At 40.2% G+C, this 19,916-nt stretch overlaps 1 protein-coding gene across 1 annotated transcript; it reads left to right on the plus strand.

Annotated features, from left to right (window-relative positions):
* Positions 1 to 3,949: 3,949 nt before the first annotated feature.
* On the plus strand, positions 3,950 to 19,894 carry nfatc4 (nuclear factor of activated T cells 4; the record flags this gene model as incomplete). The annotated part of the gene is made up of 9 exons (XM_008299239.1): positions 3,950 to 4,492; positions 10,228 to 10,394; positions 12,215 to 12,727; positions 12,816 to 12,976; positions 16,450 to 16,612; positions 16,811 to 16,911; positions 18,268 to 18,369; positions 19,441 to 19,628; positions 19,754 to 19,894. Coding segments are annotated over exons 1-9 (1,720 nt in total), but the record flags the coding sequence as incomplete, so codon positions are not given.
* Between the last annotated feature and the right edge of the window lie 22 nt (positions 19,895 to 19,916).

The raw sequence follows: 19,916 nt of genomic DNA on the forward strand, positions 1-19,916 counted from the left end.
TCAACATTTCTGTGAACCAAAGCCATTTCAGAACCTTTGACTGCATATTTCTGATGATGATTCTAATAGCCTCCTAGCCTGACGCACATAATGTAGACTTCATGTATAAGATGGCCATTTCTGTCAAGCCTATGATTTATGAATTCTTTTGAACTAATCATTTTAATGACAGTGCTCAGCTCTCTGCATGCAAATATTCTACCAAAACAGTTTCCAGAACACAATTTTGCAAGTACATATGAATGATAAAGTCCTTAGAGGACCTTAGAGGACTTTATCCTGCCTTTAAAAAGAACATTCTGGGGGGTAAAAGAAAACCTCCCACTGAAAACATATGCAGAAATGTCTTAGTACGTTTTAAGAACTAAAAAACCCTAGCTGAGTAGCTCTGCCCAAGACAATTGGGATTGTTAAAAAAATAAAATAAAATTAAAATAACATAAAATGTGCACACACACAAACAATAAAGAACTTTTTTCCCCCATAGCAGAATGATAATGAGGTGTTGCCAGACCATTCTTCAATGCTGACACAGTGCTTTTCATTGTGTTGGGTAGCTAGACTCTAGTCTAAGATGGCCACCATTGGCTCCATCCCTGGTTTAAAGAGGTTGGTGTTGTTAAATCTTCGCTTAGCCAGGCTGAGCAGCATTTAAATAATATTCTTCATATCAAAAGAGTTGATCATCGTTCTTGAAAACCCACTTAAGCTGGTCAGGCTGCGTCCAAATTACCACATTATATCGCCTCTGTTTAATCTGTATGCAGATAAAAGTGTAAAAACAACAATTTGTGACTGAGCACAGTAGCTTGTTTTCACAGCAACGTTGCCGTCTTTCCTACACAGTCCAAAATAAAATGTGTTAGGTTGTGTACCTGAAAAGCTGCTCTGTGGATGGAGATGTTGTGTGAAAGTGTTGGCCAGATAAGCAAACCGCTATTTATCAAGAAATAGCTTCAACACGTGGCTGAAGGTGCGTATAGACGCTCCTCTCTGGTCTTTAAAGCTCATCACATCAAATTTTGCTTGGTAAATCTGTCATGTAATGTTGACACAGTGCTGTCCAGATTAGCCCAGCAATGCAAGACTAGACTAAACCTGAGCAAACAAGTAAGCAAGCTCAGAAAATGCCCATAGCAGTACATTTTAGCTAAAAATCCATGATACGAGGAGCCTCAAAAAAGCTCTAGGCCTCATCAAGAAAAGACTGTTCTTGCATTGTTTTCCAACATAGTCTCCTTTAATTTCAATGCCCTTGGTTCACTGATGTTTAAACTTTGCTATAGCTTCGTGGAAGAAGGTCACATCTTGAGTCACCAGATTCTCCTCAACAGCATGCATCACCTCATCATCACTCTGAAAATGGTGGTTTCAGTTTGGGCAACAGAAGTTGGATGGCGCAGGTCGGGTAAGCAAGGTGCATGGGGCAACATTTCAAAGCCACTTTATTCTTTGATTGCTTCAAACATTTAAGTTTTTGTGAACAGTTACATAAGACTGTATAGTTTACAGGTATGCCCCAAAATGGGAGTTATGCCCCTTGTTCCTGGGTGAGAACTTTTTGAAGTATCCTTGTAGATTGAACATACACTTAAATGGTTGAATCAGCCATCACAAGCCTCTCTTTGGACTTTTTCATCGCTACCATATAGCATTTTTCCTTTTAATGTTCGAATGTCATGTTGGGATTCAGTGATGGTGGAGGACCAACAGTTTATCAAGTCTTACTAAGGGCTTTTAGAAATCCTTGTGTTTGTCATCATTTCTTTGCAGATGACACCCTTTTTAAATCAGCGCTTGATCGTCCGTGTCCGTTATTTTGTGTCTTAGGTGCTCTTCCGTCCCCACTTAAAATCAGCAAAACTTCTTTACATTTCCTCTTTATGCAGGTACTTGATCACAGCTTTGGCTTACTTCTTTTTCAAACTGTGTTTTCCCTCTCACCTACTAATTTTCAAATGGTGCCACCTGCAAAGAAATGATGGCAAACGCAAGAATTTCTAAAGGCCCTCAGTAAGATTTGATAAACTATTGCTCCAACTCCCATTTTGGTGCACAGCTGTATACTCTAAAACCCTACAGCACTGTCCACAAGGACGGGAATGTTTGTTGTCATTTCTTTGCAGATGATGCCCTTTGAACATCAGTATGTCAGAGGGAAACCAAAAAATGGACAAGAAAGATGCCAGACCTGGACACTGATGTCCACTGTTTCCGTTATGTGTTGGACACTCTTTCTTTTCCATTGTTTTTTTGGTTTTTCTGACGGATTTTCAAAGGGCGTCATCTGCAAAGAAATGACGACAAACATTTGAGTTTTTGTGGAAAGTGACAGAAGCCTTCATAGTATACAGTTACACTCCTTGTTTCTGGGTGAAGCCACGAACTGTTTGAAGTACCCTTGTAGTCTGGACATACAATGAACGACTTTGGATTTTTTTTTATTGCTATGATATAACAATTTTCCTGTGCCATTTTGTCATGGTGAAGAAGAAGGCGTTTACCAAGTCTTACCAAGGGCCTTTCAAAATTCTTGTGTTTGTCATCATTTTCTTGGAAGTTGACAAAATCAGCAGATGAGAGTGAAGCTGGACAAAAAAAGATGGCAGAGCTCGACACTGGTGTCTGTTGAGGATTGTTTGGTTTCTCTCTGACCTACTGATTTTCAAAGGGCGTCCACTGCAAAGAAATGACGACAAACATTTGAGTTTTTGTGGAAAGTGACATAAGCCTTTGTAGTATCAAGTTATGCTCCAAAATGGGAGTTAAGCCCCTTGTTTCTAGGGGACGCCTCAACCTTTTTGAAGTACCCTTTTAGTCTGGACATACTCTTGAATGGCTTTTTTATCGCCATGATACAATAATTTTCTCGATCATGTTTAAGTGCCATTTTGGGATTTAGTGACAGTGGGGGAGTTTATCAAGTCTTACTGAGGGCCTTTAGAAATTCTTGCCTCGCTGGTAGCACTTTTTCCTCTCCCCGACCACACTGCAACATCTTGAGATCAGTCCAGGATCCAAGGCCTGCCCACACAACCCCAAGAGGATGACAGGGAGAGTGAAACAAACCCCCAGCTCCACGCCAGTATAACATACGCCTAATGATTGTGAGAACCGGAGGAGGGCGAAGAAGGAGGACAGAGGAGAGAGACGGATCGGAGGGGGGGGAAGGAGGAGGAATAAGGAGCTGGACTGAGCCAGAGAGAGTGTGTTTATTTAAGTTTTTCGTCTCCTGACTCAGACAGAGAGCAGACTACAGAGGATAATGAGAAACAGATCTTTGGTGGAGAGGAAGAGGAGGGAGGGGAGGTTCGGCCAGAAGGAGGGACGATTTGTTGGGGGGGGAATAAAACTGAAGAAGAAGAAGAAAAAAGGGGGAGGAGAGGGAAGAGCCAAAAAAGGGGGGGTAGCTGTCGTGTTCATCGCCACAGGAAATAGGCCCTCTTATGTTCACTAACTGACAGTTAACATCACAGCCCTGGTGGCCGAGCAGCCGGCCCACAATGGCAGGTTTTGGAGACAGTGAGCTGCTTGCCATGTGTCCTGCTCATGATTGGAATAATAATCGCATTATTTGGGTTCAACTGTGTGGAAAGTTACTGATGCTGGAATCACTTTTTAGGCTAATTTTAGTAGGAAAACAGCAGTAAAATGTTGTCCAAACGGTGCAAAATAAGATGAGAAAAGCCACATTTGCAGGGTATTAAAGTAAAAAGAGAAGGAAAAAAAAAACCCTCTCCAGAGTGAGTGAGGAAGGGGGGAGGAGAGGATGGAGGTTGGGCAGGGGGGATTCATGACTGACACCCATGAGGCCCTATGGGGAAGGAGTAACGGACCAACTGGAGCTGGGAAACCCACCCAAAGGCAATTAAGGGTAAAGGACGACAAAAATATTTGATAAACTTTTTTTTCACCCCTTTCTCTCTCTCGCTCTCTGTGCGTCTTAAACGGGGAAGAAGAAGCTACAGGGATGGCGATGGAGCGAGAATGAAAGAGCTGACTGTGTTTGGGGGAAGAAGAAGAAGAAGAAGAAGAAGTGAATTCTCCAGAGCGAATTTCAAAGGCATCAAGTCTGAGAAACTTGCAAAAACCCCCGAGCAAGAAGCAGTGGAAAAGTTGCCGGAGCAAAGCCTTTCCAAGATGAGGAATATTTGCGCAATGACACGCACGCATAGGAGGAAGTTTTTGGGAATATCTTCGTGAAAGTTTCTCCTCTTTTTTTTTGCGCATCAAGGACATTAAAAGTCGCCGTGTCCGAGGCAGGGGAGATAAGATTGTATCAGCGTCCCTGTATCCTGCCGGAGGGCGATGGGGGCCGCGCCGGGCTCGGGCTGGGAGGAGGGCGAGTTCGAGTTCAAGCTGGTGTTTGAGGAGGATCCGCCGCCGCGCCAGAGCCAGGGGCCGTCCCCGGTGCGCACAACCGAGCCGGAGAGCTCCGTGGCCAGGGAGGAAAGCGAGGGCGCCCTGCTGCACCTGGATTCCAGCAGCCTGGGTTAGACTCCTTCTTTGAGTGGATGAAAGTGTTAAATTAAACATGACGATATAGGTTTTAATGCATGGGAATGCGTGCGTCTCTGTGGTGATGGAGGGCCTTCATGTTATGTGAAGTGTGCGTGCCTGCTTCTGCATATTTTTCACTTGTGTGTTTGTTTTGCGTTTGCGTGCATATCTCGCTGTATCCCGAGTGCATTTGTGTGTTTGTGCATGTGTGCGTGCAGCCCCAGACTCAATGTGTTTCCAATCAGCTGTGCGTGTGAGTGAAGTTAACAGCTGCCATCTGGGGAGGAACCTCAACCTCTGTGTACTGAACACGCACCACATACACACCTCCCTCCCTCCCTGTTTCACTCACCCCTTCATCTCCCTCATTTTTTTTTTTTTTTTACCTCCACTCTCTCACACATGCACACCTCACATCCTCACATGCACTCATTTGTTTCCCGCCCACACTGGCATACAGTTGTATCACCACACCCAAGGCATGAAAGTGAACTGCAGGAGAAACAACAGAGCATTTCTTCACTTTGGGTGATAAGTTGTTCTGTTTATTTGTTAGTTGTTTTACATTTCAGCAGGCAAACTCTTACACGGGCTGACCTTTGCATCGCTCCTGGATTTCCATACATGTAGTCATGTAGCATGTCAGTGTAACACAACTTTTTTGGCTTCTGAATACAAGAAGTTTTGACTTGTCACCCAGATCCAACTAAAAAGTTAGTCTGAGATGCTCGACGAGGCCAAATAGAGCGATTTCTCAAGATATCTGCTGAAAAACAGTGATTTATTTTTCCCAAAGGTACAATCTGTAGCCCATGTTTAGCTGGTTAAAGTGTAGTTGGAGTCATTTAACAAGAAATCCAAAGGTTGTTGTGGTGCAGTCGACACTGCGTTCCTTTCTAAATGAATTCTATTTACGGCAACCGCCATGAATCACACTCTGAAACTGATTTTAAAAATCTAAATTTAATGTCGTGTCATGACTGCCGCCTGTTTTATGAGGTCAGTGTTTGTGTTAAACTCTGAAAAAAATGGAATTGTTGGACCAACGTTGACAGATTGCTTCATGTAGTAACACGCAATTGAATGAAGTTTATAGAATAGACTTAATTTATTGTTATTGCAAAGTGTACAGTGAAATTAATCAGGAATTTTGTCTGCATTCGCACATGAAGACGTTTTTTAAAAGTACAGTAAGAAATGTGCAAATATGTGCAACCAAAAAATGGTATTTGCAGGTGCATTTATGAAAACCGTGGTGGCATATTCTATTAACGATAGTTGACGCTAATTAAGTTTTAAAATATTTCGATGCCACTGTTTTGAAGCTAGATGTACTTTAATGATTTGGTTCCTCTCAGATGCTGCGACTTAATTTGAAAGAAAGTCAACTTGAAGTTTCCAATTTCTCCAACTCAATCGTTCACTTTACACAAGCGTAAAATGTACAACGTGATTTTGCCATTAGACGTACAGCTCTTTCCATTTCTCTGTAACCCTGCCTGAAGAAGACAGTAGTTGAGTTGCAGCAGAAAAATTTGAAGAAACGTGGACGCCATGACGTGCTGCACACTCCTGTGTAAGCAGTAAACCCAATGTTCACTTCTGAAATCAGAAATTAAAGTGAAATTATGTGAACGATGCCAGTTTAAAGGGACAAAGTGCAAATTCATGATAATTGAATCCAACAACTGCCTTCACAAAAGCAGAAAGATGAATTAGATTTACTACAGATGTTTCACAGTAAAGTGTTATCTAGTGTTTATAGAGAACATTCTGATAAAGGAAACACAATTCGGTGTGGGAAAAGTACTTTCATGCTCATATAATGACCGCTTGGATCTGTTTTGTGACCTCTTGAGTGGACGCTGACCCCAATTTGGGAGCCACTGATGTAAAAATCACATTTTGTTAGTCATTATACTCCCCACAATCACAAGTATTTTTGGTCTGTTAGACTTTATATGAGACTTCCCATAAAACTGACTCATACATCTGAATGATTTGTATCATAAACAGTTTTAAGAGGAGAACTGAATGTGCTAACTTCCCTATTAAGTTTGAGAAACAAAGAAAAGTGAAAAGAAATAACGATAGTTTTGTGTAGCAGAAATATGTCTTTTTTTTTACTTGCTTAACCATAATTTCTAATTTATTGCATTTTTATATCACAGATGATAAAAAAAACACCCATTGAGGGAAAATTCACTATTAATTTGAACTATTTTGAGGGAAAACAGGAACTATTTGAGGAGAATCTGAAAAGTAAACATTGCTTTGTGTAGCAGAAATGTGTATTTATGCCTTCGATGATTATCTCATGAGGCTGCACGTTTATATTTCAACTGCTGAAACCAGGTTGGGAAGATCTAATTATCATTCCTTGCGTGAGGTTCATGTCAGGATACAAGATTAAGTAGTGAAGTATATTTGGAGTGCAGATGAGGCTTTACCTAAGCAAGCAGCAAACTGATCACGTCTTTTGATGCTTTTCATATTAGTAAAAAAAAAAACAAAAATATAGGTACTTTGAGACAGTGTGCTAAGTAGGTCAGGATTTCCAGGAGAATGCAGCTGTGTTTAGTAGCTATCTTGTAAATTTAGTTGGAAATTAAAATGATCTGTTAATTTGCAAGATAACAAAAGGAACAAAGAGTGGAAAAAACATTAAAAAAACGAACGCAATTTTGTGACTTGATTATGTTTATTCTGGTTTCTAATTGCGTTAAACATCTCTGGATGACGATGGCTCGTTGCGAAAGCTTCATCTCAGGGCAGGATGAAATATTTTAGGATGTTAGATCTGAGGATTAGGCTTCGGAAAACAACTGATTGCCTTCAATGACTTCAGGCAATAATACAGTTTTCTGCTCATCTGTATGCAATATATATACACGTTGACAAATAGCTATAGGGCACATGCAATGTATTTAAGAGGAAAAAACAAGTAGCAATAGCAAAACGTCTGCTAATTTTGTCGCCTTTTCTGCTTTCCTTTCTCACTCATAGGGGCCCTGACCTACAGTTTAGGTGTAAACGTTGCATTTTTTGGGGTTCAGGTCAGGACACTGACTTACACATGAAAGTATATTAGATCTTTTAGACATAAGATCAGCTTTTTTGTGGTCATTAAGTGTTAGGTAAGTTTTCGTGGCTCATAAACCTCTCTGCTGGTCTGCACACAAACATCTAAATCACCGTTTCATGTGAACAAAAAAAAAAAAAAACACCCACCAGCAGAAGAGTTGCCTCAGCACTGCAGCTTTAATCACTTGGAAATATTTTTTGTTGCCAGGAAACATTTGAAGAGATTTTTTTTCACCCCAAAGTCTTAATTTGTTGGCAGTTGCTGTTGTGTGTTGCCCAAAAAAAATTGCCTGCATGGCCCGCCGCCACTGCAGAGCAACGGCTGGAGCCTCGTTCATTACAGAGTAACTACTGTTTGGCTCCGCGTCGAGGCCCGACCGAACCGTGCTGGGGAAATGTTGGGATGAGGGCTGCGGCCTTGAGGGGTTGTGTCCTCGCCCGGGTGGCTGTTTGGCGAAAGTTTTGTAGAGCTCGTGAAAAAAAAACAAAACAATTATTATGTTAACTGTCAAGGCTAGCAGCAGAAACGGGTGTGTGGTTCTTAGTTTGGATAAATGAGCCAAAAGCAAACTCCAGGATTTGGTTAGAATTTCCATTTCACCATTTACTGCAGAATTTATGACTATAAAACACACAAAAATGTACTGAAATGGTTCAAAAGCAGAGTTAAAAGTGTAGGAGGGTGTTTAATAAATCCTTGCCAGGAGTGATTACTGATTATAAAACCAAATCCTGCTTTAACCCTTTGAATCTGGAGCAGTGTCTGGGTGTTTTTTTTTGCTCCTGCTGTCACATTTTTACTAACTGTGGGCTTGTTTTTCACTTCAATTTAAAGTCCTACACCTCCATGAAAACAGTACAAGCATGTCTGGAAGTATAGGGAACTCAAAAATATAAATAAAAAATGTTTCTTGTGCAGTGTGACACAATTGTGATGCCATAAATCATATAAAGAAAAAGAAAATGTTAATTTTTTAAAAATTTATTTAACAAAAATGGAGGAAAAAAAACAACTAGAATTAGCATGTACACCATTTTTCAAGTGCCCACAAGTGTTAAAAATATTAAGGGAAAAAATGGAGTTTCGTCATGCTATAGATATTTTACCACTTGCTTTTTAAATTTGCCTCCATACTTGTCTTGCATGTGCATCTATATAAACACTAGCTGCAGTTCAGCTGAAAAGTCACTGAACTTTTAGTCACATGACTTTTGATCACAGCTGAGTCAGTTGTGAATTTTTGAGTGTGCCAGTAATCCAGAATTTTCTTTTTTTTCTTCTTCTTCTTTTTCCTTTTTTTTCGGAATCTGGTTACTGAAAATGGTTATTTTTGGCGATTAATTATTTGAATAAGACATGTAGAGTGGAAGGATTTTGATGTAATATCTCGTTTTGTAGCTCAGTTTTGGAAATTTTTTTCTGACAGATTATACATCACACATGAGTATTTCATGGGTTACTGGAAAGTTGAAAATCCAATGATTCAATTTCTTTTCATAGCTTCTAATTTTGGTGATTTATTTTTTAAAAAGAACACATGCCTTTTAAATTCACTGGATGATTTTGGGGTTATCCTTTTGTTCACATTTTTATTTATATGGTCATCTGGGTTGATATTTCGTAAAACAGTATTGAAGTTAGCATTTACCATTTATTATTTGTGTTAAAAAGAATTGACTAGATAAAGACTAAGACAGAGAAAAAAAAATCACACTAGCAAATTTAAAATGAACAGGAACAGTTGGATGTTGTAGGAAAGACACTGATATGTTTTCTTGCTGATAGCTGCCAGTTAAAATTACAATTCACCGCCTGTTAGCTTAGCTTAGCATAAAGACTGGAAACAGATGTAAACAGCTAGCATAAACCTACAATGTGCTATTTTTTTGACTCTGATTTTCATGCAAAATAGATGAGAGATAATATGGTAATTAATGAGCATTGGAGGCGACCTGAAGTGACCTCACATGTCAAACCGGCAGGTGTGGCTAGCCGTTTCTAGACCTTATGCTAAGCTAAGCTAATCGACTGTTGGGTGCCGCTTCACATTTTCTCAAAATATCAAACTTCTCCATTTCATGAAAGTGACAAAAAGCAGCACTTACTTCAAAGAATTCAACTGAGAAAAAAGTCCCAGTGTGTGCATTTTCCACATGGCAGTAATTACAGTAAATCAAGGAAAACTGATGTGCAACGAATGATAGAGGGCGTGCTGATGATAAAAAATGAATCTTTACTGGCCACAAATTGTGTTTACAATATTTTGATGGCCATCTAATGACTCTTTCTCATGCCAGATGTAAAAGAACTGTCACTGTGCGGTTGAGAGAAAAGATTAATGTGAGGTCACATGACCCCCAAAAACCACAACATGTGATATAAAAAGAAATCATGTTTGTACAAAGCGGAAGAACATGCAATTTTCTGCTAGAAAGCAGCCAGATGACAAATTGTTGCCATGTGGAAGTAAAGGTGTGTATTAGAAAAATTAACAAGCTGTAAACTCTTCATTAGCCGCATTTGTTATGAGCATTTTTTTTAGCTATGAAGTCCAACTTTCACCAACAGGAACATCGTGTGTGTTTGCCAAGTCATGTTCTAAATCAGATCTGGTTTCCTTACTGACATTTATTTATTTTCAGTTACAGACAACCACCTGGCTGCCACTCATGCAGGACACTCCATCAGCATCCCGAGCCCGCCTCCTTCGTCCAATCAGAGGGCAGGGATGCATTCCCCGCCTCCTCGAAGGGCTCCAATCAGAGAGTTTAGTGGAACCTACGAGAGTCTGCCGGCGCGCTCCGTACAGGTGAGACGACCTGCTTACAAGTTTGTTGTAATCTGCAGTTTGAACGAAAGCAAATCAAAATTTTGTTTAAAAAAACAGCTATAATTGATATTTCTACATCAAAGTACAAAGCAAACCGATAGAGACGTGTCACCTCCATGTAAACCTGGTCTTTGTTTAGCTGCAGTTTTGTAGTTTTCAACCACTGCACAGCAGGCATCTCTTCTGTCGGTATGGAAGTTGGTTGGTATGTTACATTCATATGTTTGTCATATTGATTCTCTATGTATGCTTTTGCGTACACACATCTATTGCATATCTGTCTGTTTTGGAAGAGGGATCCACCCTCTATACAGCTTTTCCTGAGGTTTCTTTATTCTGTTTTCTTGGAGAGGACTTCCTTATCCAGACGGAGGTTGCCACATGGTATACAGTTTGCAAAGGCCCTCAAGGCAATATTATTTTGGGCCATTTAAATAAAACCAACTTGATCCGACTGCATACAAACTACTCTGCACCACACACTGGACAGATATAATTAGAAACTAGCTGCATCGTGAAGCCTTTAGCAGCTAATGAGCCAAATATTTCCCTCAAGAGGTGGAGACCAAAAACAGAGCAAAAAGAGAGGAAATCATTGTGTTAGATTGAACAGGTGGACAGAAACAGGACCTCAGATGATGTTGATGTTGCTCTATAACTGCTGTTCTATTTATCATTTTGACTTGTTTCTGCTGCAACCTAGTGGACAAAGCATAATGTTCCCCTGCTTTAAGGACACTTTTTGCTTGTTTTAAACCACTAACCTCAGATTATGATGCACATTATCACAGTTATGACACAAGTGTTTATTTCTGCTCAAACTCAGCTAATTAACGCACAGTTTTTAAATGTTATGTCGACTTTAAACATTTTCCAAACTCGCACCCATTCAAGTGTTTGGACCACTAGGTTGATTTTTCAGTTTTCAGGCAACCAGTGGTTTTAGTCAATGAACGCACATCATTTGCAGCTGCTTGGTTTTGATAATCCACATGGTGAACACATTGTTTGCTTTTATTTGTTGTGTTATGCTGTTGTTGGGCAGTTTGTTAAATTTTTTTGCACGTTCGGCTGCTTGTTTACTGGGTTTGAAATGTTTACAAGACCGCTGCTGAAACATGTAGCAGTACTGTTGTGGGTTGAATATTAAAAATTAACATGAAAGATCTGAATTGAGCATGCTTCGGAGGAGTTGTGAAAATCATCTGAGGATTTTTTTGCATGAAAAGGACTGCTGTCCAGTGGGTGACCCAAGTGAAAATCAGTGTCATGTGTGCACCAAGAGTTCACACTTGCATTGCCACATAAATACGACATTATGTTGACAAAATATAAAAGCTGCTAAATGCTCAGTTTGGTAGATTTTGTTCATAGAGTAAGAGTCAGGTTTTAGCCACTAAAATGAGTGTGGAATGTCTGCAACCTGTGATATGTTTTATTTGCAGTTAAACATTAGGATTTTTAATCTGGTGTGCCTTCAGTTTTATCTTCTCATTGCTTGTGTCGACATTATTGTAGCATCTCAACCTTAATATTTTAATTTGGTAGGTAAATTTGTCACACTTTCTTTCTCTATTGGAAAGCAGTTTGGCTCAAAGCGTACTGTTTTAAATGTGCAATATAAATAATATATCAATAATGGTGACTTGACAGTTAAAATTTAAAGGTTTCCAATAAAAAGCAGCAGATTTTTACATGACGACAGACAAATGTCTTAAATTACTTGTTAAATGTTTTATTTTCTGTGACACAGCTAAGGAAGTAAAGTATCCCTTTGCTTGCTTTCGTCTTCGCTGCAGGTTTCAGAGTCTCGCGTGGTCGAGTGTCCCAGCATCCAGATCACCACCATCTCGCCTGAGGACGAGTCGGCGCCCACCATCTCTAGCTACTGGGACATGAGCAGCAGCGGCGGGTGGGACAGGGAGCGCCTCTACCTCCCCCTGCTGGACCCCTTTTCTTACCGGGACAGATGCCCCGGCTCGCTCAGCCCCAGCCCCGCCTCCAGCCCCTCCTCCCGGGGTTGGCTCAGCCCCGCCTCCAGCTGCGACTCCCTGCTGGTTGAGGAGGAGGAGCTCAACGAGGCCGCCATCAATTTCGGGCTTTCGCCATCGTCCAGGCCGACTTCCCCCGGTGGTAAGAAGCGTAGAAACTCCCCGCTGGCCTCTCCTTGTACTTCGCGGAGAGGCAGCTACTCGGAGGAGCTGCAGGGCTGCAACCTGGAGGGAGGAGAGTCCAGCCCTCAGTCCCAAGCTCCGCCCAGCAGCTGTGAGCTCAGCATCCCGCAGAAAACCAGGAAGACGTCATTAGAGCAGGTAAAGATCAAGATCAGTGTTGTGGTGTTTCTATGATGTTATGGAAGTAGCAGCATCGCACTGAAGTGGTGGACTTTCTGCGTTCCAGTTGTCTCCCAGGGAGGTGGATCAGGAGCAGGCTCCAGGCCAGCTGCCAGAGACCCAGCAACCCAGGAGGGAGCCCCCCTCGCTGGGCATGGACTACCTCTCTGTGCCCCCTGCTCTGGCCTGGGGAAGAACCAGAGCCAGCGCCCACAGCCCTCTGTTCAGGCAAGGACACACAAACGCATGTAAATAACGTTCAAAGCAAGAAGAAATCACGTTAAAAGTTTTACTCAAACTACAAAATAACAGAAAAACACACGTTACTTTTTGAAGATGCATCTTTTCAGAAACTTGTCTTCAACTTTTCCAGAGGCAAAGTTAACGTTTTTTGAAATGCTATTTTTCTGAAAAGACGCAATTGATGAAAGTCACTTGTTTGTAAATGCAAACAAGGGCATGAAACCAAAATCTTGATCATTTCAGCATTTAAAACAGAAATCTGTTTCTCTGTGAATAAAGTTCAGCTTTGGTGAACTTTGACTTCAAAATCTGCTCCGCTGACCGTTTGCAAACCATCCTGACAGGACCGACCAATGAGGGAACAGAGTTAGTAAAGATTTTGTCACTAAAAATAAGATTGAACAAGAAAAACAAAGCCCAAAATGAAAAAGGGAAACACTGGCACTTGTATTGGCATTAAAAGCTCGATCCAAACTCTCACTAAAGAATAAACGTAGCAGACCTAACATCTTATTTTTCTCTGTTTTGAATCGTCCATTTTTTCTTCATGCCAGTCATATTTTGGTGACAGTTGCTTTCCAGTAGTTGTGGTTCTCAGTTTTAATTCTCTGTGGCTGTTTTGACGTGGAGTCGAGCGGTTGCAGGAAATTGGGGTAAAAGGGAAAATCATGCTTGCAACTTTTTCCAGTACAAGCCTTTCAATTCCACTGTTTCCTTTTTTTATTTCACAGAACTTAAGATTCCAAGTAATTTTATGGATATCATATCAGCTGCTTTGCAACATTTACATTTATAAAAACCTGCTCTGCCACAGACAAGAGATTTTTCTTTTATTGCAACAAACTACATCAAGCTTCTGTCACCATCTACCGTTCATTTCACTGTGCTCTTTTCTGCTGTGCTTTTAACTGATCTCAGTTGGCTGCTGGTTCACTTCCCAGTATTGATTGTGTTCGTCAGAAGTATCTGCTGTCACATGCAGTACGCTGTATTAAAACCAATCTGACTTTAAAGCCACTCTCTGGTCATTGATTCAACTCCTAAAGACTCATCTTTGTGTATCAAATGTAGTTGTTTTCCCTTTAAGATAATCAATTCCTGTCATAAAATGGTTTCAGTGTAACTCCGCATGTTGTTTCCAATAGAAAGTGCAGGTCTATGAAGAGACTGCCTCTTTCTCCAACCACCTCTCCACAGTAGCTGCAGCTCGAGCACACCAGCTCACCTACAACTGTGCTCAAACACTGTAACACCACTTGATGGTGACAGTTTGTAATATTAGAGTAACTCAGCTGTACACGTTCTGATTGGAAGCAGATTGTGAAGAAGAAGAATGATACTGAAAGCCCCCTTCTCTAAGTTGACAGGATTGGGTTTTTTTTTTGGTTTGTTACATATTAAACTCTGTGAAATCTGTGTTTTTAGGACCGTCATGGCTACTGTCTCAAGGTGTAAACGCTCAACCATTACAGCTTATTTCACTCATAATGTGTCTTTCAACATTTCAAAAAACACCATATGGACATGTTAACTTTTCACAACTTGATGCTCATTAGAGGGGGCTCTTGAGGAAAGTTATTCACGGTCTAGACTCTGTTCCACTGTGTCTGTTCCTGGACTTTTTGAGCCTACGTGAATGGATATTTTACAGCGGATGTGGACACACTGTATGCATAAGCTTACACACAAATTCAAATCTAATAGAATTAAAGCTACAGTAGACAAAAATCTGGAAACACAAAATAAAAGCAAGAATTTGAGCTTTCCCTTATAGTTTTCCCCTCTCTGTCCTAAACTTCTTCTTATGAGCACAGTAATATACATGTGCTTCTAAAGGGCATGCAACGCTAATCTAGTGATGCTGCTTCAACAAGGATGAATGGACCTGCTATCATTTAAGTTTTCCAGTCGTGATCCCAGTGTTTTTGTACAGCAGCATTTCTATGAGATTTACCGTTTACCTGTTTTCTTTTCAGACCTGTGTGCATGCAAAGCTCTTTGACACGACAGCAGTTTACCTGTCCAGGGGAGGAAAATGAAACTGGGAACACAAACTTAGGCGGATGCAATCATGAAGTTCTCTCCATCTCTGAAACTCTTCACTGACACTTGCGTCACTGCATTTATTGTCAGACTCTCTTTTAGAATCTGTTTTTGTTTTACTTTGCAGAATAGAAAGTTGTTGCCAGTGCTGGAAAAACAACTCTCCTGCTGGATGAATCAGGCTTTTTAACCATGTGAGGGGATGTGCAGGCTCGTTTGTATTTGTAAAACAGCCAATAAATAACAATGACACCCTCTCACTGAAAAGACCTCTGATTGGCTAAACTGTCCCATCATGGGATACATTTTCTGATGCTTGACAACAGAGGCAAGAAGTCTATTTTTTTCTCATATCACTTATATTGCAATATTCAGAAGAGGTTATTGGAGAATTTTTGCCAAATGATGCCGCAAAAAAATCCTGCCTACCCCAGCTTTAACCATCATTCATTCATCCAGATGACTAAAACTTCTTTCGTGTGCTGTACTTCTGTTTTGCCCTCATTGTGCTTTCATGTGTAAGTTATATTTAAATCTCATTATTTGGCTGCAATACAGCCATCAGGGATCAAATACGGGATCAGGTTTTTTTTTTTCAAACTCAATAAAATAAATGAATATGTGCTACTTCAGCGCTGATGCAGCTGTCTCTCTCCACTCTGTAGCAGTGTCCCATTCACAGCACCGTCTACAGTCGTTCAGTTTTATTCTGTTAAAGAAAAGGCAAAATTCTCAATATCCACTCAGATAACTAGAAACTGAAAAAAAGTAATAATAAATTTAAATTTGCTGAATTAGAATTTAGAGAAATAAGCTTTAGGATTGTGGTTGAAAAGAATAATTTAAGAAAACAAACAAAACTGTCCTGGACAAATTAGAAATCTAAATACCTGTCAACAGGTGCAGAAGTCTGATGGAGAGTTACAGAAAACGTTTGATTGCAGTGATTCCCTCAAAGGGTTCTTCAACTAAATGTTAGTTTACAGTCTCGTCATGCTTGTTTGCTTTATATATATTTTTGTTGAAGCAGCAATGTCACGATTTTCATTAAACTTTGATTTATTATTACTTTTGTCAATTTCAGCTTATTTCAGTGACAGCTGTTTTTTTTCCTTCTTTAATGGGAGGTTATGAATACATTTGACTGTAAATGGTTGTACGTCATGAATAACATCCAGTCAACACTGGATAAATACGGAAAAGTTTCATGTTGCTATTCAAAATTTTACACCTGGATTTACATTTCAGCTGCAAATGTTTGTCAGTTTCGCATATCAGTAATCAATCTCCTTGATTACTGATATCCTGTAAAAAAAAACAACATACTGATCGACCCCCAACAGTTGTTCATCTGCTTTGCTCCCTGGTTGTCCACATTCACTGCAGCTAAAACTGTCTGATTTAACACCCTTCAGGTCCAACGCGCTGCCGCCGCTCGACTGGCCGCTGCCGTCCCAGTTTGACCAGTATGAGCTGCGTATCGAGGTGCAGCCCCGTCCACACCACAGAGCCCACTACGAGACGGAGGGCAGCAGGGGAGCCGTGAAAGCTGCACCGACCGGACATCCTGTAGTCAAGGTGGAGCACAAACCTGCAGCTGCTGAAGCACATTATTAGTGATGCTGCACATATTGATCCTACTTTAACATCTCTGAGGAGTGTTTATGTTGAATGTAGTTTCATTTTAAGCTGAGATTTTGGTGAGATCGTGTCTGAAGACGCATGTTGTGCCTCGTCACAGTTTGATGTCACTGCTCACACTGTGTCCCTCTGCAGCTGTGTGGATACACCGAGAGGAAGCCGCTGTCGCTTCAGGTTTTCGTTGGAACGGCTGACGACCGATCGATCAGACCGCATCCCTTCTATCAGATACACAGGTACTGGGCTGCAGTATGTTTCTCTTTAGTGACAAGTTTATTATAACCATGCATGTTTTAGTTAATGTTCAAGGGACTCAACGCTCATGGGACACATCATCTGACCGCTGTGGTTTAACCGTTGCGTAACTGAACCACCAGCTGCTTCTACTGTTGGTCCAGCAAATTTCTTGCACTAGTTGTTCTCAGTGAAGCTTTTCTCTGAATGAGAGCAGCAGCTTAATGCAGAAAACAGGGAATCACTCAGTATGAGGGAACACATTCATATGAACTCTCGATAGAAGATATCAAAGCATCTGCTTTAATGTGTGCCCACACATTTACTGAACATTTAGCATTCTAGGGCGTCTTTAGGATAGTTTGGGACATCAGCGGCAGATCTGTTGAAAATGTCTTTTCCATATTCTTTGTACATGATCTTTTAATGGACAAGATAAGATAAGATAAAATAAGATATATGATACGATACAATACGGTAAAATGAGGAAAAATAACTTTATTAATCCCCAAAAAGGCAAACTTTGGTCACCATGCACACCGTAATAAGAGAGACAGAAGTGAGATGCTCACAGCAAAAAGGAAAAATGTTCTGCAGCAATTAAAACAGACGACTGAACAGATTTAGAGCCACTGCTCCACAAAAGCAAAACACAAATGCAATCAGTCAGTTAATAAACAAAGCTGACGATGGGTCATTAATGCTGGCAATCAACATGTTGGACGTATAAAACGATTAAAATATTATTTGAAAATGAGATATATTACATTCAAAAGTCTTAAAATATAACAAAGCTTTATAGCTGTAGTCACAGGATCCTCTAAAATGTTCAGCGAATCTTTTGAAGTGTTCACTCAACACATTTTTCCTAATTACTAAAAACATGGATAACTCTAAAATTAAAGTCTGACAGGTTTAGAATAGATGGATGTACTATTAGTGATCGATAAACCTTTTAACACTATAGGTCAGACAAATTGAAGCGTAATGAAATATAATGTAATATCAAATGTTAAAAAACACATTTTAATTAAATATATGCATGTGTGTTAATGCAGAGTTCTGATTAATGCTCACATTTAAAAAAAAAAATTAAATAGAAGATGCCAGAAAAGACTGTTAAATTGAATTCACAGAAGTCAAGGTGGCACTGAGTACAAAATATAAAGGAGATATAAGCCGTATAATGAGTTAAAAACATGAAAATCTTTACTTTTCAGAAGCTGTAATGAGAAACTGTCAGATTAGTGTTTTATATGGGACGCAATTTTTGTGTGATCCTTATATCAGGAAGCAGGGTTCAGCTTTGACAGATCTTTGACAGAGCTTTGATTTTAAAACGTTTCTTTCTCCTTCAGGGTGACGGGGAAGATGGTCGGCACGGCCAGCCACGAGAGCGTCCAGGCGGGAACCAAACTGCTCGACATCCCCCTGAACCCTGAGAACAACATGACGGCCCTGTGAGTCGGACAGAGACGGAGGAAACGTTTCCTCTTCATGTCTACACAACAAGGATATTTTAGCCTCGTATCTAGTTTTAAATCAGAAAAACAAAGTGGTGCAAATTAACTAAATATATATACTGACAGTTCAATAACGTATCAGTATTTAATTATACTTTCAGTCCACTGCTCGGTAGAGAAAAATATTTTACTTTTCACTCTACTACATATATTTGACGTATTATAATTTTGAAATAGAAAATGTATTTTATATCTTCAGTTTATGGAGTGCTCAATCTGCTTTTTAATTCTTCATAGCCTTTGAGAAGACTTCTTTAACAATCTGTCAGTGCCAGTTTTATCACTGTATTTTCCAAAAACTGGGTTTCCATTTTCATATTTCTTATGCAGAAAACAGCCTAATGTTTGTGTTTGAAGCTACAGATCCGTATTTTGTGATTCAATTTTAAAAATGATATACTGTTTATGTGAAAACACAACCAAAGATGTGATTTCCTGCATAATGAGTGCATCAACTTTTAAAACTTTAAGCAGATTTTGTAGGTCTGTACTTTTATAAGATAATGAAGACTTTAAACTGCGGCTTTTTTTAGTAGAAGTGATGAAATTGTGAATAACTTTTAATCACAGCTTAGAACCACCAGGCTAGTGAGATTAGAAAAAGTTTTATGATTGACACAGTGGGGAAATTTGGAGTGTTACATCAGCAGAAACGCAGGAAACATCAGTAAAAAAAAGTAAAATAAACAAGAGATATACCTAAACACTGTCGATACTATACAAATTCTTTAATTTACTAAAAATCTAGATATTGCAGAGATTCCTCTAAATGTTGGGAAACAGTGATATTGCACTGGGTTATTCCAAATGTATAAAAACATTGACATTGCACATACTCTTGTAAATATAGAGAAAACAGAGTCTTTTAAATGCACAAAATATTCATATTGCACATTTAAATACACAGATGTTGCACCAGAGTGAAGCGAGACAGTTAAGAATGTGACACTTAACAACTAGTAAATGACCAGCCCAGCACTAATTTAAGGAATATTTTGTGTTTCTCAGCATCGACTGTGCCGGGATTCTGAAACTGAGGAACTCGGACATCGAGCTGAGGAAGGGAGAAACGGACGTCGGGAGGAAAAACACTCGTGTCCGTCTGGTGTTTCGGACTCACCTCCCTCTGGCGCCCCCTGTAGGTCCTCCTGGACGGGTCTTGGCCCTGCAGGTCGCCTCTCTGCCCATCGAATGCTGTGAGTGGCACTTTCATGGACATTCATATAATATTTATCTACATTTTCCAGTTGTGCACGTACTTCCTCTGCATTAGCTTTGTAAGAACAGCACTACTTACATTCGTCTTTCCTCGGTGCTGCAGCCCAGCGTTCGGCTCAGGAGCTGCCCGTCATCGAGTCCGTCAGTCTCACGTCCTGCTCTGTAGAAGGAGGCGAGGAGCTTCTGCTGAGCGGCACCAACTTTTTACCGATCTCCAGAGTTCTTTTCATGGAGAGAGGGACAGGTAAATGTTCAGTGGAGACACT

Source organism: Stegastes partitus, unplaced genomic scaffold, assembly GCF_000690725.1.
Source record: "Stegastes partitus isolate 25-593 unplaced genomic scaffold, Stegastes_partitus-1.0.2 Scaffold1394, whole genome shotgun sequence".
In the NCBI taxonomy this organism is placed as follows: Eukaryota; Metazoa; Chordata; class Actinopteri; family Pomacentridae; genus Stegastes; species Stegastes partitus.